Source organism: Odocoileus virginianus, chromosome 25 (assembly GCF_023699985.2).
Source record: "Odocoileus virginianus isolate 20LAN1187 ecotype Illinois chromosome 25, Ovbor_1.2, whole genome shotgun sequence".
Lineage (NCBI taxonomy): Eukaryota > Metazoa > Chordata > Mammalia > Artiodactyla > Cervidae > Odocoileus > Odocoileus virginianus.
Window position 1 is genome coordinate 49102336 of NC_069698.1, and position 24974 is coordinate 49127309.

Genomic DNA, 24974 nt, shown 5'->3' on the forward strand with positions numbered 1-24974 from the left:
GTCTGGAGCTCAGGTGGCCCCGCCGCCCCCCTCCCAGGGCCCTCCCCTCTCCGGCGAGGGTCGAGTTTGGCTGTTGCGCGCGGGGAAGGAGGGGCTACGAGGGATTTGAAAGTGCACACGCTGCGGAGTGGAGCTCGCATCTGTTCCCGCCGCCCGCGACCGGATTAAATTTCTGCAAATTCAAACTGAATGGGGCTTTCTTCTGCTGCCTTCCAGAGGGCGCCTGCAGCCTGCCGCGCGCGCCGGCTTTCGGGCGGGAGCGGCCGCCCGGCGCGCAGCTAGGAACCAGCGAGCCGGACCCGCGTCCGTGCGGGCCAGCCGGCGGCGGCCGTGGCGCCCCGGGCTCCGGGACCAGGCATCTCGGCTCCGGGACCCGGCGCCGGATCGCGCCTCTAGCCTCCCCAAAGCCCCTCCACGGCCGGCGCGCTCCCCGCGCACCCGAGCCGGGAGACGGTCACTAGCCGCCCGGACGGGACTCGGGGCAGGGTCTCCGCAAGCCTCCGAAGAAGAACTTCTTGGGGGCGGGGGGCGGGTCCCCGGTGCCCCGTGGCCCCGGCGGCCGCTATTGTCTGCGCGCGGCGCTCGGCGGCGGCCCGGGGCGCGGGAGCGGCGGGCCGGGCGGGGCCGGGCCGGAGGCAGCTGCGGCGGCGGCGGCGGCGGCGGGAGGAGCCCGGGGAGCCGGCCGAAGAGGAGGAGGAGCCGCGAGCGCGGGAGCAGAGCCGGAGCGGCGCGATGCCGGCGGCGGCGGGGGACGGGCTCCTGGGCGAGCCGGCGGCGCCCGGGGGCGGCGGCGGCGGCGGCGGCGCCGAGGACGCGGCCAGGCCGGCGGCCGCCTGCGAAGGAAGTTTCCTGCCGGCCTGGGTGAGCGGCGTGCCCCGAGAGCGGCTCCGCGACTTCCAGCACCACAAGCGCGTAGGCAACTACCTCATCGGCAGCAGGAAGCTGGGCGAGGGCTCCTTCGCCAAGGTGCGCGAGGGGCTGCACGTGCTGACCGGAGAGAAGGTGAGCCGCCCGGGGCGCTGGCCCTGGACCCGCGCCCCCCACCCGGGACGGGAGATCGGGGCGGGAGGGGCGGCGGGGACCCTCCTGGCAGCCCTGTGCTGCGAGTCCGGCCGCGGAGCCCTGGCCCCGCACCTCCCCGCTCCGCCTGCTTTTCCTCTCGGGTTGAACGCGGGGTCGAGCCAAACGCGCGCGCCAGCTCTCGCAGACCAGGATACTGGCAATTCCCAGCGGGGCGATCTGGGGTCACTTTCCCTGGTTGGGGTGTGGGGGGCTACTGGTTTCCCCGCGAAGCCGCCGGCAGCTTTTTTGTATCTCGAAGGGCGCCGCCTGGCGGACACCAGCGCGGGGTTGGGGTGCAGTGGGGGGACTCTGCTCTTGGTCCGATAGGGGCGGCAAGATCAGTGGAGAAGCTGGACCCGGGACTGGAGTGCGTGGGCCCTGAGGTTGAAGGTGGGAGAGCCGATTAACCAGCCCTTGGGGGCCAATTTAGAGCCTGATCCCCCTCGCGGGCTCTGGGGAGGAGGCAGAGGAAGGCCGAGACCCCAAGGACATTGCCACCTGTGGGGTGCGGAGCTAGGGCACGTTTTACCTGGTCACAGGAGGGTTTTCACACGCCGCCCTTCCCGCCACCCACCCTTCCCGCTCCTGCGTCCTGGATGACCCCCACCTCACCCCCAGACATCCCACCCCCTCCTTCCCTCCTCACTCCCGCCGCTGGGTGGGAGCCACTGGCATTGATACCTCCAGACTTCAGATGTTGGGAGAGGCCTTCTCATCTTCTAGAAGCGAGGAAAGCAAAGGAAGACCTGCCCCTGCCCCACACACCTGGAGGGGCACCCCCTCCAGCCCCGTGAAAAGTTAGCGGGGTGAGCCCGTGTCAGGCAAGGCCCTGCTAGACCTCAGCTGTTCACTTATATCTGTAAGAAGAAACTCAACATAGGATGACTTACTTTTGAGATGCTGCGCAAGCTAGGCTGGGAGTTACCCTACGTTTGGAGCCACTTCAGGCTAGAGCTTCATGGTCATCTCATACTCAAGGCTTCCCCCACCCCCACCCCCAGGCTGGGGCTTGCTCAGCCCAGGTCCGGTGGGGAGCAGCCCCCTTTGGTGGCCCATTCAGAGAGAGAGAGACGCCAGCAGTTTGGGAAAGGCAGGGAGGCTCCAAGCTTCCCACCTGCCCAGCCACCCTCTGCCCTGGGGTCCTTTGCCAGCCTGGGGGGCCCGGCCGCTCTGCTGTGGGCCCTCTGACCCCAGAGCGAGCTCCCTGCCCCTCTGGTCCTCAGCTTCTCTTGGCTTTACTCTTCCTCCCCAGGTCACTAGTGTGAGCTGGAGCCCCTGGCATGTGACATGTCCCTGGCATGGTCTTCATCGGCCTTGTCGCTTGTTCCCTTCCTCCAGCCTCTCCGGGTGGGGTGCCCTTTGTTTCGGGTAAGTGGGGTTAGCAGTGCGTAGTTTTCAAAGTGCCTCTGGCTTGAATTTCCATGCACAAGGGGGAGTGTTGGGGAGAGGAACTCGCTGAATGGAGGAGCTCTTTCAAGAAGAAAAACCCTCCAAACCTCCTTCTAGTCCAAAGTGAGCGGCAGCGCCGTTTCCTCCTGGGTTGGCAGTGGGCTGGGAACTTAACCCGTCGCGTCTGGGCGAAGGCGGGGATGCCCGCGGGTCCGGCTAGCTAATTACAGTGCGCTCACTTCCCCGCGCCTGGCACGGGTGGTAGAACTTTCTTTTCACTCGAAATGTAGAGGAGTCAGTCTGGTTAGGTCCGTTTCCTCTTTGAAACTTAGCAGAAAGAGACGAGGTGCTCTGCTCACAGCATAATGGGCAACGTTTAGGCGCGCGCGCTCCCCCTGCCCGCCGCTCAGCTTGTTCGGGCCGTCTTCCTCTCTTGCGTGGCTCGGCTCCTCGCCGCTGCCCTTTCGCTCTTAACGTCAGGGGGTGAGGTTTGGCTGAACTGCCCGGGGCTGTACTCCGAGCTCAGCCCCTAGCCGGGTGCTGAGGTTCTGGAGCTCAGGGCTGGGCCCCCAGGCACTCTGGAATGCGAGGAATTCCTGCCCGGATGGGGGCCAGTGAGGATTCCACCCCCCGCACCCCTCACGGGCTCACGCCCGTTTATCTCATCTTGTCTTTTTCAAACGCTGCATCTCACTTCCTCTCCGCAAGGGGAGGACCAATTAATTGGATGTAAAATTATTGCGCTGGACTAACTGATTGAATCTAATTAAGGAGGGTGGATCTTAGAGTGGTGGAGGAGACTGGGAGATATTTCTGATGTGTGCCCCACTTCAGCCCGGAGAATCAGGGGCTCCGGGACTGACTGCAAGCCTCCTGAGAAGTCTGGATTTTAGTTCACTTAATGGCGAGCTTTAAAGAAACGATGGGTGTTCATAGCTTGTATCTCACAGATCCAATAACGTCTTAACGCTTAACTAATAGATTTGGGTTTTGGCAGATTGCATTCCAGTGTTCTTGCCTGGAGAATCCCAGGGACGGGGGAGCCTGGTGGGCTGCGGTCTGTGGGGTCGCATAAGAGTAGGACACGACTGAAGCGACTTAGCAGCAGCAGCAGAGACTAAAGTCTGTGTGTGTGTGTGTGTGTGTGTGTGTGTGTATGTGTACATGACTCTACCTAGGAAGGACTGCTGAGTTGATGAGTCCCCAGCCCCAGTCATGTGCTGGTTACTGTCTTACTAAGAACAAAACAAAGGTGAAATCAACCTCACACAATTTGCAGCCTTCCTGGTCTCTTTAAAAGGTAACCTATTAACAGAGATTTCACCCAGAGAGTGGTTACTCCTGAGAGCCAAGCCAGGGGACACCTGGAGGTGACAGGACCTGGAGGAAGGGAAATGAAATGTCCCCAGAGTGGGTGCCATCCTCCATGGCGTGCTGGGAATTACTGTCTGAATCAGGTTGACAAAATGAGATTCTTTTTCCTGACTTTCATTCAATCCTCTCATCAAGAGGCACCTTTTCCCATCACTGCCTGCAGGACAGTATTTCTGACACCCCCCCCACCCCCCCTCCCCACCCAAGCCGGCTTTTCTTTTGCATACCTCTTCCAAAGTTGTTTGAAAGTCACTAGAATCCCGTTGGCCCTTTTACTGCTTGAAAAAAACCGATGGCTCTGGGCAGGACCTAATTTTGTCCTCCAGGAGCTTTCAGTTGGTACAGCCTCCCTTAATGTGGCTTTAAAAATAAATCATTCACTAGATCATGTGAAACTCTTAACCGGCACATTCACAGTCTTGTCTTTGACTAAGTTGATGATTAGACGAGGAGAAAAAATGATGACAGGATCAGACTTTGAAAAGGATTCTCAGTCGCTTTGAGACAAAGAATGAAGTTGCTCTGCAGGAGTATGAAGTGATAACTTGGAAAGACCTAGAGGGGAGGTGTGCTCACAGCCTCTGATACTGGTCCCCAATACTGGGCAATGCAGAGTCTCTGGCACTTGATAGGTTATTGTAGTTATTTTTTCAAAAGTATTTCTTTCTTTCTTTATGGCTGCGTGGGCTGCTCTTTGTTGGCGCACGGACTTCTCATTGCAGTGGCTTCTCTCGCTGCGGAGCATGGGCCCCAGGTGCACAGCCTTCAGTCGTCACAACGCAGGAGGGCGGTAGTGGAGGCATGGGCTCCAGGGCGTGGGCTCAGCGGTTGAGCATCACAGGCTCCGTTGCCTAGCAATTTGCAGCATCTTCCCGGACCAGGCCTCGAACCCGGGTCCCCTGCATTGGCGGGTGGATCCTTAACTGCTGGACCATCAGGAAAGCCCAAGGTTATCACGTTTAAAACATGAAGAAAGTATAGTTGGAGAGGCTGACAGGGATGAACGTAGGTGCCTTCAGGTATAGAGCTGTTTTCACCAACAGGCAAAACTGCAGGAAGGGGAAAATAGTTATTGCCGCAGTTACTTTTTTTTGGTGATTAAGTCTCTGTGAAATTAGGTACGTAAAATGATTGGTTAAGATGCTTAAATTCCTTGTTCTAACCCTTAGTTTTTTTTTTTTAAAGCCTGTTAATCATTTTCATTGGAGCTATTTTGGGGCTCAAAATAAGGGTTGCCTGCTTAGTAAGTTTCCAATAATTGTGCCCGAGCATGACAGCGCCAGGTACCTGGAGTGAAGGAGTTACTAAAAATAGAATTTACTATGTTTTTCAGAGCAGGAACTATGACTAATTTTAGAGGTGGCCTTTTGGCAGATCCGTTTTTAGCAAGTATTTCGGAGACAAACAGGTGCTAAATCCTGTAATTTTTTTTTTTTTTAAGTGCTAGAAATTTAGGGGTAATAGCTCTGAGGCACAAGAAATGCTTAGGGAACTGGATACTCCTATTAACCCTCAGCAGGGATTTCTTGGCAAGTGAGAGGCGTTGGGCAAAAGGCACCTGCTCCAGGAGCCGCGTGTGACAAGCTGTGCCTGTAATTTCGGAGATTGCGTGCTGCAGTCGGGAGGCACGGTCTTTTTTGAACTTCCTACCCTGCCTCATCTTTTTGAAGTCCCTGCGAATGATGGAAATTGGCACGTAGGGCTCGATTCTCAGTGTTCACTGATCCTCAAGTCCCAAGGACTTCAAAGGGCGCTTTGAGTCAGCACAACAGTGCTGAACCGTGCCCATGAAGAGGAGCACAACCCCAAATTTTCTCTGCGGGTGTGTGGAGGCGCTGCTACAGGCTGGGCTCAACTACAGCAGTGTGCACGCTGGAGGCTGTCCCAGGGCCACGAGGCGGTCATCCATGCCCCGGGTTCTCCTCCCGGGAGGTGTGGGGAGTGGCCCCTGTTGTCTGCCCTGAGAGGGGGCACGCTGGGTGTCCTCTGTGAAAAGGTGGGCTGGGCACGAAGTATCATTTATCTTGGGCTATACACCCCATCTTGATTATTCATGGTAACCGAGCAACCTGCTTGCTCTCCTGGCTAATTGAAACCTATAGATAATCCCCGAGCCTTATTTTTAGCAAACTGGTGAAACCGCTTCCCCCACTCAGCCTGGGCCCTCGCCGCTTTCAAGTGCTGACCTGAATTGAATTTCACGTTCTTTGATGCAGTGCTGCTGGCTGGTAGGATGACCGGCAGGAGAGGGATGAACCACAGGGCCTGAATGGTACCCAAGGAGGCGGAGGCTTCTACAAAGGCAGAGAGCTGTCACCCCTCCTTTCTCCTGAATGCCAGCTCAGCGGTAGAGCACTTTGTGGTGTATCCAGGGTCTTTCATGCATTTTCTCATTAGATGCTTGAAGTGACCCTGGGCAAATGAGAACCACCTCTCTGGTATCCTTACCTGCGTTGACCACGAGGAGGTTGCCCTGGGTGGATTTTTTTTCTCTGACCTTCTCTTCTCTATTGCCCGGGTGTGCGCATGCTAAGTCGCTTGAGTCATGTCCCATCTCTTTGTGACGCTGTGGACTGTAGCCCACCAGGCTCCCCTGTCCGTGGGATTCTCCGGGCATGAATACAGGGGCGGGTTGCCATGCCCTCCTCCAGGGGATCTTCCCAATCCAGGGATCGAACCCACATCTCCTGCGTCTGCATTGGATGCCCTAACAAATGACCGAAAGGGGAGGGGAGTTGGGGGAGAGTGGATAGACGTGTCTATATGGCTGAGTGTCTCTGCTGTGCATCTGAAGCTATCACAACATAGTTAATTGGCTATTGTCGTTCAGTTGCTAAGTCATGTCCAACTCTGGACATTAACTTCAGCATGCCAGCCCCTCTGTCCTCCGCTATCTTCCTGGAGTTTGCTCAAACTCATGTCCATTGAGTTCAACCATCTCTTCCTCTGTCGCCCCCTCTCCTTTTGCAATACAAAATAAAAAGTTTTTTTTTTTTTTTTTTTTAAATGACCACAAACTGGGAGACTTAAAACAACAAAATTTTATTTTCTTAGACTTCTGGAAGCCCAGACTCCAAAATCAAGGTGTTGGCGAACCTCTGAAAGCTTAGGGGAGCTTCTGGTGCTTGCCAACCATCCCTGGCATGTCTGGACTTGTGGCTGCAGCACCCCAGTGTCTGCCTCTGTCCTCACAGGTCCTTCTATCCCCTGTGAGTCTTCTCTGTCTCCAAATCTCCCTCTCCTTATGAGACACCGGCCATGGGATTTAGAAAAGTGGTGAAAGCATCAGTCGCTCAGTTGAGTCCGACTCTTTGCAAGCCCCCGCCAGGCTCCTCTGTCCATGGGATTCTCCAGGCAGGCATACTGGAGCAGGTAGCCATTTCCTTCTCCAGGGCATCTTCTGGACCAAGGGATTGAACCCAGGTCTTCTGCATTGCAGTTCAGTTCAGTCGCTCAGTCGTGTCCAACTCTTTGCGACCCCATGGACTACATTGCAGGCAGTCTTTACTGTCTGATCCACAAGGGAAGCCAGCCCAACTGGATATAGGGTTGACCCTAATTGGTAGGAGCTCGCCTTGGTGGCATCTGTAGAGATCCCATTTCTCATAAGGCCATATTCACAGGTGTCAAGGATGGGACGTGGCCATCTCTCTGTGGGGCACAATTCAACCTGCAACAGCTTCTTAGATGATGAGGACTGGATAGCAGGTGACTTCCTGGGAAGCAGACCTTGGGAAGCAAAGAGTGTGGTCTTGGGGTGTATACTCAGTGAATATCAGCACCGTGAGAGGAGGAGAGGCGAGGGGAGGTGAGGGGAGAAGTCAGGCAGCCTTGGACCCTGATGCAGTCCCAGCTGAAGTCCTCCACCCACACCACGCGGCACTCCGGAGCCGAGACGTCCAGGCTGGGGGCTTTATGTCCTTATATCTAGAGAGGGGTCCGGGTTGGGGGGACGGGACGGGGCTTTATACCTGTGGGCCCTGGACGATCATTGGCGGGGAGCGGCCCTGGAGAGGGGCGTGGCCTTGGACACTCGCTGGGGGCAGTGCCTGGGGCGAGCTCGCAGCAGAGGTCAGCAGCTGGGGAGGAAGTTCTTGGCCCAGAAGGGGAAGCGGGGCAGCGGGGCCAGGTGTCCACGGCTTCCTGCTGGAGACGGGCCAGAGTTCAGGGTCTTGATCTGAATCCAGGCCGGTTCCATAAATGGAGTGGGTGGCTCCCTGCCCCGCCTTGCCCACCTAGTGTGGTGCCACCCGCCCACAGAGGCTAGTTCCTAACACCGAGCAGCATGGTGGGAATATTCTGGCATCATGGTTCTTTTCACTAGGATGCTCAGGGCTCTCTGTTGGGTTTGCGGGTGCTTTTGGGATAGTTATATATCCTATGTATTTTCTCTTGAGGATGTCATGTCCACAGAGTTGGGCTAACTTGTCGACCAGTGGGTCTAATCAGAGACAGTGGGAGAGACCCTCCCTTCCGATCACTCTTGAGTTGTGGGAAACTGGATAGTTGTCTGAGTCCTGGTTTGGGACATTTGGGTGACATTTGGGATGTTTGGGTTGCTAGGTGAGCGCCATCTCCTAACATCCTGTTACCACCTCCACCGAACTGGCTCTGCCCTCCCTAGCTATGCAGTTCCTATTTACTGAATACTTTTTGGTTTTTAATCACTTGTGTGTTTATGTTTTAAGGTTCATTTGGTCAAAGTCTGGAATGTATGATACAGACATGTGGTCTTAAATGGAAAGGTTTCCAGAGGGGGTGCAGTGAGAGGTAATTCTGCCTTCACCTGGGTGCCTTGGTGTTTGTTGGGTTTCTCTCCCCAGAGGCAACCCCGCTTCTGGTTTCCTGTGTCTCCTTCCACACATACTCTGTCTGTATCCAAGTGTGCATACATTTGATATTCTATACATATACATTTGTAAATGGATAGATACAGGAAGAGATATTTTTACACCATACATGCTGTTCAGTGTCTTGATTTTTTTCACTTAGCAATATGTCTTGAACATCCTTTCCCCAAATTTACTAAAGAATTGTCTTATTCTTTTTAATTACTGCGTGGTATTTAGTACATGCTGTTGTTGTTCGGTTGCTAAGTCATGCCCAATTTTTTTCAACCCCATGAACAATAGCCCATCAGGCTCCTCTGTCCATGGGTTTTTCCAGGCAAGAATACTGGAGTGGGTAGCCATTTCCTTCCCCAGGGGATCTTCCTAGACCAGGGATCAAAACTGCATCTCCCGCATTGGCAGAAGGATTCTTTACCACTGTGCCACCAGGGAAGCCCTTTCAGTATGTGGAGGTACCATATTTATTTAGCCATTCCTTGATGAGTAAGTCAATGAACACTCCTTAAAGAATTAAGCACAATTAAAGAATGGGCATTTAGGTTGCATATGATTTTTTGTTATAATAAATCCCCTACATATGAATTGAGTTCTGTCCTGAAAGCACATTCCAAGAGTGAGTCCAGTTTGTTCGGAAATCCAACAAAGTTCACTTAGGTACCCAAATAGTGCAATCAGTTATACAGTACTGTGCTGAAATAGGTTTATAATGCTTTTCACACAAAGAATACACAAAGACAAACACAAAAGTAAAACATTGTAAACATTGTAAACAAGTAAACACACATTAAAAACATTTTTAATCTTACAGTACAGTACCTTGAAAAGTACAGTAGTACAGTACAACAGCTGACATGCAGGGGTTGGCATCGAGTGAACAGGCAAGAAGCGTTACTGCCTAGAGGTGGGAGATGGTCGAGTTGAAGGATCATTAGCAATGGGAGATGAAGGGCAAGCTGCAATGTCACTCCTGTTGATGGCAGAGGCTGTGAGCTTGAAATAAAGATAGTGAGTGACTGGACTCTACAGTACTGTACAGTGAAGTACACAAAAGCACAACCGTTTGGAGAGGATGCATGCACGTGACAATGTACGCCAGACATGTGAACTTACTTGCGTGATTGGGCATGTGGTTGCCCAGTTGCGTCTTTGAAAGTTCACAGCTTGAAGGTTCGTATGTAGGGGACTTGCTGTATCCCCAAATTGTGCTGCAGTACATATCTGTGCCTATGCATCACCTTGTAAATGTTCAAGTACATCTGAGGTTTAAATTCCTAGTTCTAGGTGAAAGGGTATGTCTGGTTTTCTTTTTTTTTGGCCACACTGTGTGGCTTTCAGGATTTTACTTCCCCGACCAGGGTTCAAACCCTGGCCCTGGTAATGACAGTGCTGACTGAGTCCTAACCACTGGACTGCCAGGGAATTTCCAAGGATATGACTGTTTAAACTGTTGATGAGTCTTGCCAAATTGCCTGCCAAGGAAGTTGTCCTAGTTTATACTCTCATCAGCCTGGTGTGGGGATATCTTTCCACATTTTTATCAGTACAAGATACTGTCAGACTTTTTGATCTTTGCCAATCTAGTAGGTTAAACTTAGTATCTTGTGTTATGTGTAGTTTATCATATTTGTGGGTTGAACGTATTTCATATGTCCAACAACAATTTGCATTTCACTTCTGTTCATTGTTCGTGTCCATTGACCATTTTCTCTTGGGTTATTGGTCTTTCTCTTACTGATTTATAAGTACTTCTATATATTAAGGCAATCAGTCCTCTCTCAGTGATATATTTTGAAGCCCGACCCGTCTTGCTTGCTCCCTGTTTCCTCTTTGTCTTTGCTTCTTGGTAGTTCTCGCAGAGGTTAGTTCCCCGGATTCTATTAACTAGCAAGGGACCATAGCGGAGCTCTGAGGTTCTGTTCAGTTCAGTTCAGGCACTCAGTCGTGTCCGACTCTTTGCACCCCATGGACTGCAGCACGCCAGGCCTCCCTGTCCGCCACCAAGTTTATTCAAGCTCATGTTCATTGAGTCAGTGATGCCATCCAACCACCTCATCCTCTGTCGTCTCCTTCTTCTCCCACCTTCAATCTTTGAGGTTTTGTGGATCCCTATACATTGTACACTTGAGAGTCCCTTGGACTGCAAGGAGATTAACCAGTCCATCCTAAAGGAGATCAGTCCTGGGTGTTCACTGGAAGGACTGATGTTGAAGCTGAAACTCCAATACTTTGGCCACCTGATGTGAAGAGCTGACTCATTGGAAAAGACCCTGATGCTGGGAAAGACTGAGGGCAGGAGGAGAAGGGGATGACAGAGGATGAGACGGTTGGATGGCATCACCGACTCAATGGACATGGGTTTGGGTGGACTCCGGTAGTTGGGGATGGACAGCGAGGCCTGGTGTGCTGCTGCCCATGGGGTCACGAAGAGTCGGACACGACTGAGTGACTGAACTGAACTGAATTATATTTCTGGGATGAGGATCCATAACTTCATCAGATTCTAAAAGGAATTATTTACTCCCCAAATGTTAAGAGCTACTGCTTTGATGCTCCTCCCTGTCAGCAGTGCTGTCTGGATGAAGGTTTGTGTGTTGGGATGAGGATTTAGGTCACGGTGGTGTGTTAGCACTTGTGATAATTGAGTTTGAGTTGCAGATTACACTCGGGTGAGGCAGGTGTACGGTTGAGACTATGACCTTGGCTTGACATGCCTGATTTCTTTCTTCCTGCCCCTGCCATGCCTGGGTCCCAGGGAAAGGACATGCTGGAATGTAGACGGATCTTTGGGAGAGCTTGACTCTTGCTTGGGAAACTCTGAATTGTGTCCTGTTATTTCTTTCCGGGAAAGAGGATGGATAGAGTGTGTGGTGGGTGGTTGAGAAGAAAGAAAAGAGGGAGCATTAAGAGAAGTGAAAACCTTTTTAAGGAGCAATAGCTGCTGTTTAACTTGGACATAAAATGCACTGAGCCAGGTGTAAGCACAGGTGTAAAAATACACCTGCGGCCCTTCGGGGCTGTTTTGTCCACCCAAGAAGCCCTTTGAGGGCTGGTCCTGGTGGAGTGAACAACCAGACCTGTTTGGGGTGCTGGGGGTCAGCATGGGCTGCTCTGATGACCCTCTGTCTTGTCCCTGTTCCTCTCTGCCCCCTCACCTCGCTTGTCTTTCCGCAAAGTGCGTCCCGGCACCTGTGTTAGTTTGCTAGAGCCACTGTGACAAAGTACCGCATGCTAGGCGGTTAAGTAGCAGACACTGCCGGACGGTTCTGGAGGCCAGAGCCCAGGTCAGGGCTGGGTCCGCTCCAGGCTCCTCTCTTGGTCTGTGGATGGCTGTCTTCCCCTGTTTGCCCTCTGTGTGGCATCTACATTTCCCCTTTCTACGAGGACATCAGTCATATTGGATCAGGGTCCGTCCTGATAACCTCACGTGATGACCTCTGGCAAGATCATCGTTGTCAAATAAGGACACGTTCTTAGGTCCTGGGGGTTAGTCTGAATGTGTCCCCTCAGAGTTCACAGGTTAAAACCTCATCCCCGAGGTGATGGTATTAGGAGGTGGGGCCTTTGGGAGGTGATTAGGCATGAAAGCAGAGCCCTTGTGAGTGGGATTCGTGGTCTTAAAGAGGAGACCCCCATAGCACAGGGAACTCAGCTCAGTGCCCTGTGATGACCTAGATGGGTGAGATGGGAGGCCCAGGAGGGCAGGGATATATGTATACGGATAGCTGGTGTGCTTCGTGGTACAGCAGAAGCTGACAGAACGCTGTAAAGCGGTGATACTCCAAACACACACACTTAAAAAGAAAAAAGAGGGACCCCAGAAAGCTCTTTTGCCTGTTCTGCCACCTGAAGAAACAGTAAGTAGATGTCAGTTTATGAACCAGGGAAAGAACTCTTACCAGACACCGAATCTAAGCCTGGATCTTGGACTTCCCAGCCTTCAGAATTGGGAGAAATAAATTGCTGCTAATTTATAAGCCATCCAGCCTCTGGTACATGTTGTAGCAGCCTGAACAGACTAAGACAGGACTTACACTGATGAATTTGGGGTGGATTCCTTCCAACTCATAACATCACCTGACCCCGTGGTGTATATTTATGGGTTCATGTGTTCATTGTTTGTCTCCCCACTAGACTGTAAGTCCCATGAGGAAGGGAATGCTGGGTGGTTAGAATAGTACCTGGTAGAGAGAAGATGCTCAGTGAATGTTTTCTGAATGGATTGAAGAATGCTTTGATCTCCCCAGGACATGGGGACGACCTTCTGGATGTCCTGGTTGGCTGGGAATGGTTTGAAAACCCTGTCTCTCTCGCTTGCCTTTCCTGGTTTTGCCTATGTGAGCGGTGGGTAGATGGAACAGGTGGTCCAGCTGGTGCTCTTTGGGAAACATTCCAGACCCAGAACAGCTGTGCCTTCTTTGGGGACTCATTAAGGAAGCCACCTAGATATTAGAGGGACCTACCAGAGGCAGAAAAATATTCTGCAGTGTCATGGGAATGTTAAAGGACCCTCAGCTCTTTGCTGAGAAAATGTACCGACACCACAGCAGATGGGCGACGCTGCTATTTGCAAACATACATTTCTTTGGATGTCTCCCATGGAGATATATGGAGCTTTGGATTCTGTCTCTTTGACTACACACTTTTTTTTTTTTTTTATAATTTATCCGTCTCTTGGCCAGCTTGCTGCCAAAACATTTAGCAAACCTGCTTACTTCTCTTGCCTGTTTCCTGAGCCGTTTGATTTGTTCTCAACCCTTTCCTTGAGTTTTTCTGTCATTTTTTTTTTAGTGAAGTTTAGTTGATTTACAATGTGGTGTTCACTTTTACTGTACAGCGGAGTGTTCCAGTACATATATACATGATTCTCTGGTAGCTCAGATGGTAAAGAGTCTGCCTGCAGTGCTGGAGACCCAGGTTCGATCCCTGGGTCGGGAAGATCCCCCTGGAGAAGGAAGTGGCAACCCACTCCAGTACTCTCGTTTAGAAAATCCCATGGATGGAGGAACCTGACAGGCTACAGTCCATGGGGTTGAAAAGAGTCAGACACGACTGAGCGACTTCACTTTCACTTTTTGCTTTCATATATATATATATATATATATATATGAATATATATATATATATATACATATATATATATACATACATACACACACACACACACGTACATTCTTTTTTGTCTTCTTTTATATTATGGTTTATCATAGGGTAGCAAAGATAGTGCCCTGTGCTGAACAGTAGGACCTTGTTGTGTATCCATTCTATACATAAAAGCTTATGCCTGCTAGCCCCAACCTCCCACTCCATCCCTCCCCTAACCTCCTCTCCCTTGCCAACCGCTGGTCTGTTCTCTGTGTCTGTTTCATGGATTGGCTCATGTGTATTGTAGTTTAGATTTGACATATCACATATCATATATAAATATTCCCCATATACATGATATCACATGGTGGTATGATAATCTCTATTAGTACAGTGTTGCGGCAGATGGCATTATTTCGCTCCTCTTTTATGGCTGAGTAGTATTCCATTTACATATATCACATCTTTTTTTTGGGGGGGGGAGTTGTACCTTGTGACTTGTGAGATCTTAGTTCCTCGACCACGGATTGGGCCTGGGGCTGTGGCACTGAAAGGGCCCAAGTCCTGAGTCCCCTGTGCCGCAGGTTTAGTTTTTCATCTGTTGATGCATATTTAGGTTGTTTCTGTGTCTTGGCTACGCTGAATAGTGCTTCTGTGAACATGAGGGTGCATGTATCTTTTTGAATTATAGTTTTGTCTATATGCCTAGGAGTGGGATTGCTGGATCATATGGTAGCTCTGTTTTTCGTTTTTTAAGGAACCTCCATATTGTTCTCCATAGTGGCTGCCCCAATTCACATTCCCACCAACAGTGTCGGAGGGTTCTCCTTTCTCCACACTCTCTCCACCGTTTGTTATTTGCAGCCTTTTTAATGATGGCCACTCTGGTGTGAGGTGCCACCTCACTGTGGTTCTGATTTGCATTTCTCTAATAATTGGCCATGTTGTAGCTCTGTCGTTTTAATCTCCTACTGAGTTTCTGTCGTCTTACGTCCTGTCTCATGGCTTTCTGGTAAGGTGTCCGGCTGTCCTTCTGACTCTGTTCAGATACTCTTGTTCCACGAAGCTCCTCTCTTTGTCGTGACTTGCTCTTTGCCAGAGCTCTGTGCAAGCACATGGCGAGGGTGAACAATAGTGATGGATGCTCTCCGGCCACAGAGCATGGTGCTAAGGGTCAGAGGAAGTGGAAGATGTAGCTACCCACAAGGAGGCTAGCTACCTCTGTTTCAGATGATGGGATAAAGTTCAGAATCCCAGTGATTCTTTTATCTACATGGAGCAAAACAGGGTTCTGTGACCTTCTGAATCACCAAAAGTCTACAGGAAAGGATTGAGTGCTTGCTGTCTGCTTTGACCATGAGGATGTAATACTGATAACGATAGTAATCATTAACATTTATGGATCGCATGCCATCTGCTCGGCTGTGCCCTAGAAGCTTTGCTGCAGAATAGAATTTATCCCTTACAATGGCCTTCTGTAGTAGGTACTGTTGTCCTGATTCTGCAGCCTTAGATTGACCAGCTGTCCGGGGTGCCCAAGGGTCTCCAAAGTCTTGCATTTTGAGAAACTCCTCAGGAAATGGCCAAACGAAGAAATCTCATCAGTGTTTGTAATCCTGCTAAGGGTTTTCAAATACAACTTTTAAAACATATCTATTTACTGACTTGGCTGCATTGGGTCTTCGTCGTGGCATAAGGGATCTCCACTGCAGCTTCTCTGGAGTTGTGCGTGGGGGCTCCAGAGCTTGGGCCTCAGTAGTGTCGGCACGTGGGCTCTCTAGTGGCACAAGGGCTTCGCTGCTCTGCCACTTGTGGGATGTTAGTTCCCTGACCAGGTATTGGATCCACATCCCCTGCAATAGAAGGTGGATTCTTAACCACTGGACCACCAGGGAAGTTCCCTCAAATAAAAGTATTAAAGAGCAGTGAATCAGGTCATGAACCAGCAATGAACTGAACCAAAACCCGAAGCCCTGGGGGTAACTGGGCTGCTTGTTGTGGATGATGACCTCCACGTGTGGTCCTGGATGGTGAGCGGGCTTTTCCCACCCTTAGGAAGGGGACAACAGAGGGATGAGATGGTTGGATGGCATCACTGACTCGGTGGGCATGAGTTTGAGCGAGCTCTGGGAGTTGGTGAAGGACAGGGAAGCCTGGCGTGCTGCAGTCCATGCAGTCGCAAAGAGTCGGACATGACTGAGCGACTGAACTGAACTGAAGGCTCCAATATGCTAGGTTCACAGTGCACTCCAAATCTCCCGAGTGTGGGCAGAGGTCCTGGTCTGCCATCTTTTACAAGTTCACTGTGAGATGAAGAGCTTGAGCCTAGTGTGTGTGTACTATTAAATAAAAATCATAATACTAAATAAAATACTAAACTAAATATCAACACACAACTTTTTGGTAGCAGACTTTCTTAATAAAGGAAGTGGTGAGGACTGGTACCCACTTTGAGTAGCTCTGGTTAACATTCAGTCTTAGTTTTAGTACCTTTCCTTTGCACTGGAGGCAGAAAATTCTGTATGAGGATTTTGAATTAAATGGTGAAGTTGCAAGTACATGTCTTATGTGGCTCACTGAACAGTCCCTAATAGCCTCCTTGTTAGATAACTCCCCTTCAAGAATGAACACAGATTATTTATTGAAAACAAAGAAAGTACCCAGTGCCTTTGCCTTGCTTGTTATGCAGATGGGTGGAGCTAGACTAACTTTTCTAAGCCTTTGGTCTGTCCTCATTTGGACTGAGAAGGGATGCTGGAGGCAAATGGAAGGAGGAAGTGCCAAGTGAAAATGCAGGTTTAGGGAAAGTGGCTGTAAAGTCTGGGATCCGAATATTCTAGCATGTTATCTGAGCCCTACTTCAGTGAAACCAAACGGCTACAGATGAGTGTTACCACTTACGTAATCTGGTCTTTCATTGGAATTACTGCAGCTCTGAAGTAGCAGTCTAGCTTTTTAAGTGCATTTCTTTATTCCTGGTTAAAAATTTAATTAGAGAAACTAGTTGATGACTCAGTTCTCAGTTGAACATTTACACTTATAATACCAATAAAAAACTTGAAAACACTTCTTCAGGTTTGTAAAGTGTCAGTCCCACAGGATAACATTTTATTCTATTAAAAACTAACATTTGTGAGCGGTAGTTGTAATTTCAAGGCCAATTTGACATAATGAAACTTGAATTTCCCTTTAGAGGGAAGGTGCTTTATGGCTATGGCACTCCCACCCAATTCATTACCCTGAGATGCCTTTTCCTAGATCAAGAATGAGCTTTTTATCATAGAAGCTATTAAACTGAAGCACCTGAGAGCTTGTAGCGTAACAGATAGTTTCTTTCCAATAATCAGACTTAGAGTAATGTCCTACAGATTTCAACAGGGTATGTTTATTTAAAAAATATATGTAAATTATCTAATATAAATCTGTTCTCCTATGATTAACTATAAATATCTCTAAAATAATTTTTTAAAGTACTTTGGACTACGTAGCTCATGTTTTAGAATTCTTTAAGCTAGTCTAGTCACAGGTGCATTCTAGACTATTTGAGGTTTTTAGTTAATCAAAATAAATCCAAGGCTAATATTTGTTAATTGCCATGGATTGATATTTTGTTCTTGCATTGCCACTTACATTACTATTTGCTACCACATTTGACTAAACATGTTTCATTGTATACTCCACTTCTGTTTTAGATACCTTATAAATTATCATTTTAAAATCTGATTATTTAGATATGATCCCCCTCCACACCCTGCCAGTTCCTTGTGGAAAATAAACAAACACAAAGAAGAAAATAAAAGTTATCTGTAATCATACTACCCAGCAATAATCACTGGGTTTAGGTGTTTGGGCTGGTTACATGTGATACAGATGTATACATATATATGCATGCATATGTGTGTATATGTATACTTTAAAAAGTGTGCTTTGATAATTAGTGACGTTTATCATAATTTGTGTATCCTCTTTTATTAACTATTGTTAATGATTTACCCCCAGGTTCCTCCTGTTTGTCTTATTGATTTGTACAAACTTTTTACATATTAAAGATAATAGCATTTTTATCTGTTATGCTGCAGATGTTTTCTCCCAATTGGCATTTAGCTTTTGATTCACTTTATTACTCCTTTTTTGGGGAGAGGAGTACAGAAAAATTTTATATTTTGTTTAGTTAAGCCAGTTAGTCTTTTTTCTTCAGTTTTTATCTTATTTTTTATGCTAAAGTAAACTACAGGGTTTGTTGTTGGTTTTACCTTATAAACTATCAGTGAATCTTGCCAATGTTTCACTGTTGTCTGCAGAAAAATCTTTTGTGTTGGGTAGGGATTTTTGACTGAATTTTTTAACCTGTTGCATGACAGTGGGGTCATGTACTAAAGCTCAGGCTTACAGGCTGAAAGCCTTGGGTTCCTATGGCTTTTCTGGTGCTGCCTAGTATCTGCGTGATCTTGTGCAAGGTACTTAAATACTCCAAATTCCAATTTTTGTGTGTATAAACTGATGATAATATCTCATGAGAATTCAGTGGAAATTTGATTAAATATATGTGTATTATAAAATGCATATCAATTACATAATGTAACATACCTGTGTATTTTACGTATACATGGAGGGCTTCGCTGGTGACTCAGCTGTAACGAATCCGCCTGCAGTGCAGTTCGATGAAACGAAGGTTCAGTCCCTGGGTCGGGAAGATCTTCTGGAGGAGGAAATGGCAACCCACGCCCGTATTCTTGCCTGGGAAATCCTATGAGCAGAGAAGCTTGGTAGGCTACAGTCCATGGGGTCACAAAAGAGTCAGACATGAAACTTAGCAATTCTACAACAACCATGTGTATATATGTGTAAAGCACACAGCCTGAAAATGTATTCAATATGTTAGTGAATAAAAGGCAGTCGGTAATTTTCTTCTGTTAGATTTGCACATTTATATCCAACCCTTTGAGACTTGTGTTAATTAGGCTCTCTCAGATAAGTAGTAATGGACACCCACCAGTTCCCCATGCAAGATGGAGTTTAAGGATACAGGGAAGGTAGGAAGAAAGACTCAGGCTAAGGGCTGCAGGACCCTCTTGGGGCCAGGATGTCTGCATTCCAAACATTCTGCTATCCTCCTCTGCCTCTACCTGGAGCTTCCCAGGCTCCTAATGAATATTCCTCTATCTACCGCCTTCCTCTCTGCCTTGTGGCTTCTCTGCCTCCTGGTTTTCCTTTCTGCTCCAGGTATTATTTGGTTCCTTGACATGTCTTGAATTGGTGACATAGTGCTTGGAAGGTCTGACCGTTGAATCCATACTGCGTTGACCTTCTTGTCACCTTTTTGGCACTGAGCATTCTTGAAAAGTTGAAGAAAGAGTCAGTGTGTAGGTGATTTCCCCACGACTTTGTTCTCCATGCTTTTGATTTGGTAGCCAACTCTTTCCTCAACACTCAGTAGAATATTTTTCTTTCTTTAGGGATTCTGATTTCTTCTACATGAATGGCTTTGGAGATATGGACCTATATTTGTTAACTGTCCCTTTGCTAGGAGTTCCCACTATTTCCATTGTGACCTAAGATCTCTTTGGAGTCCAGGCTTGAACTGAGCATTTTTACTGGATTATTATTGCCAAAATATCTGTCTTTCCAGTCCCTATAGTGCCCCCCAGACTTATCCCCTGTTCTTCAAAAGCAACTTTATTCATTTTCCAGCTACATTTGGCTCCCAGTCGTTCTATGATGTGAGAATAGAATATTGATTGTTTCCTGTTGCCTGTGGGACAGGAATGTTTCTTGAATTAAAGCTAATTTTGGAGTTTAAAGTACTAAATGTCAACTTTTGAAGATACTCTAAGATCTCTTTGTTAAAGGGAAGGCTATTCAAGGCCAAGGGGAAGGGAAAGGAAGATAGAGAAGGGAAAAAAGAGCAAACAGCTGATGGCTTCCTCTCTCTCTTCTGAGTCATTCACTCTACACTCATGGAAAACTCTTTCCATTTTCATAATGTCCCTGTTAAAGATTTATCTCTTCATCTAAAGCCATTTGCTAGGTGTACTGTGAGGTCAGAACGCTCATGGCTGGAGAAATTTCCCGATTGTGAGTTTTTAAAGAAAGCATTACCTTGACTTGGCCGTTGCAGATGATCACTTATTTTTTTCATTCAAACATTTATTGATTTCTTTCATTATGCAGAGCCGCTGGCAACTTGTATGGGCTTTTGTACAAATTAGAAAAAGAATGAATGTCTAGACAGACTGGTTAGATAAAGGTGTTGCCCTGGGCAGACTGTTTAGAAAAAGGAGTCTCCTTTGGTAGACCAGTTGGAAAAAGGTGCCCCCTTGGAGTGGCTGCAGCTCCACGGTACCTGGTGCCTCACGGGCACACAGGTTGGCAAGCCAAGTGGAATCTGGGTTTCTGTCCCAGATTGCCCCTCCAATGAATGTTGTGTGTGTGTGTGTGTGTGTGTGTGTCTAAGGCACCAAATGCACTGTGAGTAGACCCAAGAACCAGATCTGCCCTCAGGAAAACTGGGTTCTAGCATCAGAACTGAGCTATGAACCACAAATACAGAACTTACGGTATTACAGTGAAAATGTTTCCACAGACTTTACTGTATAGCACAGGGAAGTATGTTCAGTATCCCGCGATAAACCATAATGGAAAAGAATATGAAAAAGAACTGTGCTTATGCTTTGTTGCTTAGTCCTGTCTGACTCTTTGGGACCCCATGGACTGTAGCCTGCCAGGCTCCTCTCTGTCCATGGGATTCTCCAAGCAAAAATATTGGCATGAGTTGCCGTTCCCTTCTCCAGGGGATCTTCCCGACCCAGGAATAGAACCCAGGTCTTCTGCCTTGCAGGTGGATTCTTTACCGTCTGAGCTACCAGGGAAGTCCCATGGAAAAGAATATATATAAAAGAATATACATAAACTGAATCAGTTTGCTATATAGCAGAAATTAACACAACTTATAAATCAACTGTATATCAATAAAATTAAAAAAGAAAATTTCCTCAGCGAGGGACCAATGAAGCATTGTAGGGTTTTAAGGAACCACAATTAAAATTGTGCAGAATCAGTCCTGGTTCCTCTATGGAAACATCCACTGTGCTACTTTGCTCCGTAAAAGAAAGACAAGCAAGATGAAGCATCTGGGTGAGAAATAAATTCAGTTGTGTTTGTGTTGCTCACTGTCTGGGAGACAGAGGACATGCTCTGGCATATGTGACATTAAGATCTTGGGGAAAATGCCCTTCAGTGGAGCCTCCAGACCTATGACCCCTCTGTCTCCTGAGTCATCATTCACAGCGATGGAGAGGCCCAGGGCTCAGACTTCCTGTGTGTTAAGAACTGCAGCAGCTGTTCAATTGGGATCCTATAGACCCTGCTGCAGGAGTTCAAGCAGAAATATTCCCCCAAAGTGGTGATTGGATCTCAGCTCTTTCGGCACAATACTTTCCTTGGATGGGTAAATAGTGTGACCATTTAATGAAGGGTCAGTGACAATTACATGCAAGTGGAGATAATGAAAAGCAAGAGCCTTAGAACAGAGTTGGTTTTCGTTGTTGTTTTTTCTGGGAAAGGAACATGATGGTGTTGGATTTCTCCGTGTGTAATCTGAGAGGTTCATCCATCTCCGGGTGACAGAGGAAAATTTCAACATTAGGAAAGTAATGTGATTTATTACAAACAGCTGGGTGGGCCATGCCTCACTGGCGCCTGGGCATCAGCAACCCTTTCAGTTGAGTTGCTCGGTGCGGTCTGCCCCTGGAAGGGCTTGTAGGCTGTTTTTGGATGTTCAAAGTGGTTGTGAGCTGCTGTCATCCCGAGCATCCTTACTTAGAGGCGCAAGTCTTGCATCTCTTGGGGTTTTTGCTCTGGGATGAATTGTGTCCACCCTCACTCCTGTCCACCTTCCCAAATCCAGTGTTGGAGTCCTAACCCCTCGGACCACAGAATGGAGCTGTTTTTGGAGATAAGGACTTAAAAGAGGTAATAACGATAGAATGAGGTCTCGTGGGTGGGCCCTGGTCCAGCAGGACAGGTGTCTTCATAAGACAAGGGGATGAAAAGTGCCCTGTGTTGCTTGTCTCTCTGCCTTCCCACGGAAGCTTGTCCACCTGAGGGACCCCCAGCTCGAACCTGGGTCCTGTATTTCTCAGCCTTGATGTTCATGTACATGACCCCCGGTGAATCCCCAGCTGGCAGAACCATTTTATGGTTTGTCGTTACTGGCACAACAAACTTTGTATTTCATGGTTTTATCAGGGCTCCCCTGGTGGCTCAGATGGTAAAGAATTCACCTGCAATGCAGGAGACTTGTGTTTGATCCCTGGGTTGGGAAGATCCCCTGGAGGAGGGAATGGCAACCCACTCCAGTATTTTTGCCTGAACAATCCCGTGGACAGAGGAGCCTGGTGGGCTGCAGTCCATGGGGTCACAAAGAGTCAGACACAGCTGGGCAACTCAGCACACACACACACACACACACCAGGCAAAAGTAAGTGTATGGAATATGCATTTTGCAAGTTCTCTCTTCTTCCAGACTCTGTTGACTACCCCGCTGTCTCTGGGTCACCCCTGGGAGAGGCCCAGCACTGAACTTTGCTGTGGGTTGGAGTGGGACAGGGCAGGGGGTGGGGTGGAGGGTCATTAAAGTCAGACAAGTGTGCAAAGTAATGAGCTCAGAAAGTTTGGCGGGGAGGCACTTTCTGTGGATACTCAGAGACTGATTTCGAAAGCTAAGCCTTTGCTATCCTCAGAGCATCCAATCCGTGTGCTTCAGGAGTTCGGTGGGAGCCTTGGTGAGCTGTTGGTGAGCCTCCTCTGCTTTATGGTGCGGTGTTGCAGACACCGATGTGCGTTGTAGTGGAAGCGGTGTCAGTGATTGTCAGTTGTCACCCTCTTCCGCTGTTGCGATAGGCCTCTCCCAGGAGAACGCTGATTCCGTACTTGCTGCTACAAAGGAAGTGACTTTCAGGCTAGTTGAGATTTCCTGGTGAACTAACCCTACTCACAGCTTCAGTTTCCACATTCATATTTGTTTCCTGGGCCCGCGCCACAAACAGGGTGGCCTCAAACAACAGGAATGTGTTGTCTGATGGTTCTGGAGACTTAAGGATACTGAAATCAGTCGTCGGAAGGGCCAGTTTCCCTGTGAAACCCGGAGGGGAGCTTTTCCTTGCCTCTCTCCCAGCTTCACTGGGCTTCCCTGGTGGCTCAGAACTCACAGGAACTGTGAGTTCACAAAGCGTTGTGTTTTGGTTTTTTAAAAAAATATTTTATGTATTTATTTGACTGCTCCAGGTCTTAGTTGCAGCATGTGGATTCTCCGTTGCAGCATTCGGGGTCTAGCTCTTTGACCAGGGATCGAACCCAGGCTCCCTGCATGGGAGCACAGAGTCTTATCCACTGGACCACCAGGCAAGTCTCTGCATTTTGATTTTATCACCTACTGTCCGGTCTCTTGACTGCCTTCAGATTTAGTCCTTGTTCATCTTCCCCATCCTCAGTTCCTTTAGGCCAGAATTCATCATCACCATCCAGAAACCAACTCTATGCCACAGCCCCGCTTAAAACAAAACAAAACAAAGACCTTTCGATTGGTTGGCTTTCTTACTGTCTACAGAGTGGTTTCCAAATTCCATACCCTGCATCACTGTTTGTGTTCACCCAGGCCAGGTGGGTTCTCTGTCCTGGACTGTCCTTTTCCGGGGCCCGTGACAGCCTCTGCTCCCTCCGGTGCCACCTGCGGGCCTACCCTTCCAGCCTTGCCGAGATACCCTTTCTTCCAGGGAGCCTTCCCTGATCTGCCTGACCTGAAGCAACTTCTGCTGCTGCTGTGTCTCACCTCCTCTGGTCACTTCTCACACTCCACGTGACGTCTTGGGCATGATTGAGCATGCATGAGCTTCCTCGTCAGTTTGTAGGGTTATTCAGGCTTCCCCGATGGTTCAGATGGTAAAGAATCTGCCTGCAATGCAGGAGACCCAGGTTCGATCCCTCCTGGGTCAGGAAGATCCCCTGGGGAAGGGAATGGCAACCCACTCCAGTATTCTTGCCTGTGGATACAGTCCATGGGGTCACAAAGAGTTGGACATGACTGAGTGACTAGCATACACACACATTTAGGTAGAAATGGGTTTTGAAAAGTGAAAGTGCTCGTCGCTCACTCATGTCTGATTCTTTGTGACCCTATGGACTGTAGCCCACCAGGCTCCTCTGTCCATGGGATCTCCCAGGCAAGAATACTGGAGTGGGTTTCCATCTCCTTCTCCAGGAGGTCTTCCCGAGCCAGGGATCAAACCCGGGTCTCCTGCAGGCACAGCCTTTCCCGTCTGAACCACCAGGGAAGCCCGGATCCAGCTCTTAGTGGCTGGACGTAAAGACTCCTCTGTGCCTCGCCTGATGCTTCATGCACAGCGGGACTTGGCAGCTCCGGAGGCTCAAGGTCTTCCTGCGGGGGCTTACTTCTGAGGCTGCGTGGCCGTCCAGAGGTTTCCTTCGGCCAGCGTGACTGCCGAGCCCTGTGTGAGACCTCAGTTAATCAGTACTCCGGAGGTAAGCTTTTATCCAGAGTCAGCCGCCGCTTTACGGTGGTTTATTTTTAACTTCCTGTTGGGCCGGATGTGGAGTGGTTGGGAAGGATTTCCCAGAGGTTTCAGGATGGACTGGGTGCCACTAACCCTGGTGTCCTGGGTTCATTTCCTGGGACTGTGTGACAGAGAACTGTAACCTGCGTGGCTTAGAACAACAGAAATTGTTTTCCCATGGTCCTGGAGGCCAAAAGTCCAAAAACGAAGATGTCAGCAGGGCCGGGCTCAGCTTCCAAGGCTCCAGGGAAGACCGTGCTCCGGGCCTCTCCCCAGCTCTGACAGTTCCTGGCTTGTGTCAGCGGAGCCCTGACCTTCACCTGCTGTTCTCCCTGTGTGTATCTGTGTCCAAGTCCCCCCCCAACCCTTTAATAAGGATGCCAGTCATTGGATTAGGCCCACCCTAGTGACCTCATCTTGGGCTTCCCAGGTGGTGCTAGTGGTAAAGAACCCACCTGCTAATTCAGGAGACTTAAGAGATGCGGGTTTGATCCCTGGGCCAGGAAGGTCCCCTGGAGAAGGGAATGGCAACCCACTCCAGTATTCTTGCCTGGAGAATCCCATGGACGGAGGAGCCTGGTGGGCTGCAGTCCATGGGGGTCACAAAGAGTCAGATAGGACTGAAGCGACTTAGCACAAGAGCAGT

The 24974-nt window shown here is 49.1% G+C and overlaps 1 protein-coding gene across 3 annotated transcripts in view; it reads left to right on the forward strand.

The window, feature by feature from the left end:
- The first annotated feature begins 325 nt into the window (after positions 1–325).
- Positions 326–24974, forward strand: part of HUNK (hormonally up-regulated Neu-associated kinase) — a 124972-nt gene continuing 100323 nt past the window's right edge. For all 3 annotated transcript variants that reach the window (XR_011483498.1, XR_011483497.1, XM_020898806.2), the window contains exon 1: positions 326–1002. Coding sequence is in view for 1 of the 3 variants with exons in the window: in XM_020898806.2 (XP_020754465.2) it covers positions 733–1002 (270 nt within the window). In the remaining 2 variants the exon portion in view is untranslated. The remainder of the gene's footprint in view (positions 1003–24974) is intronic.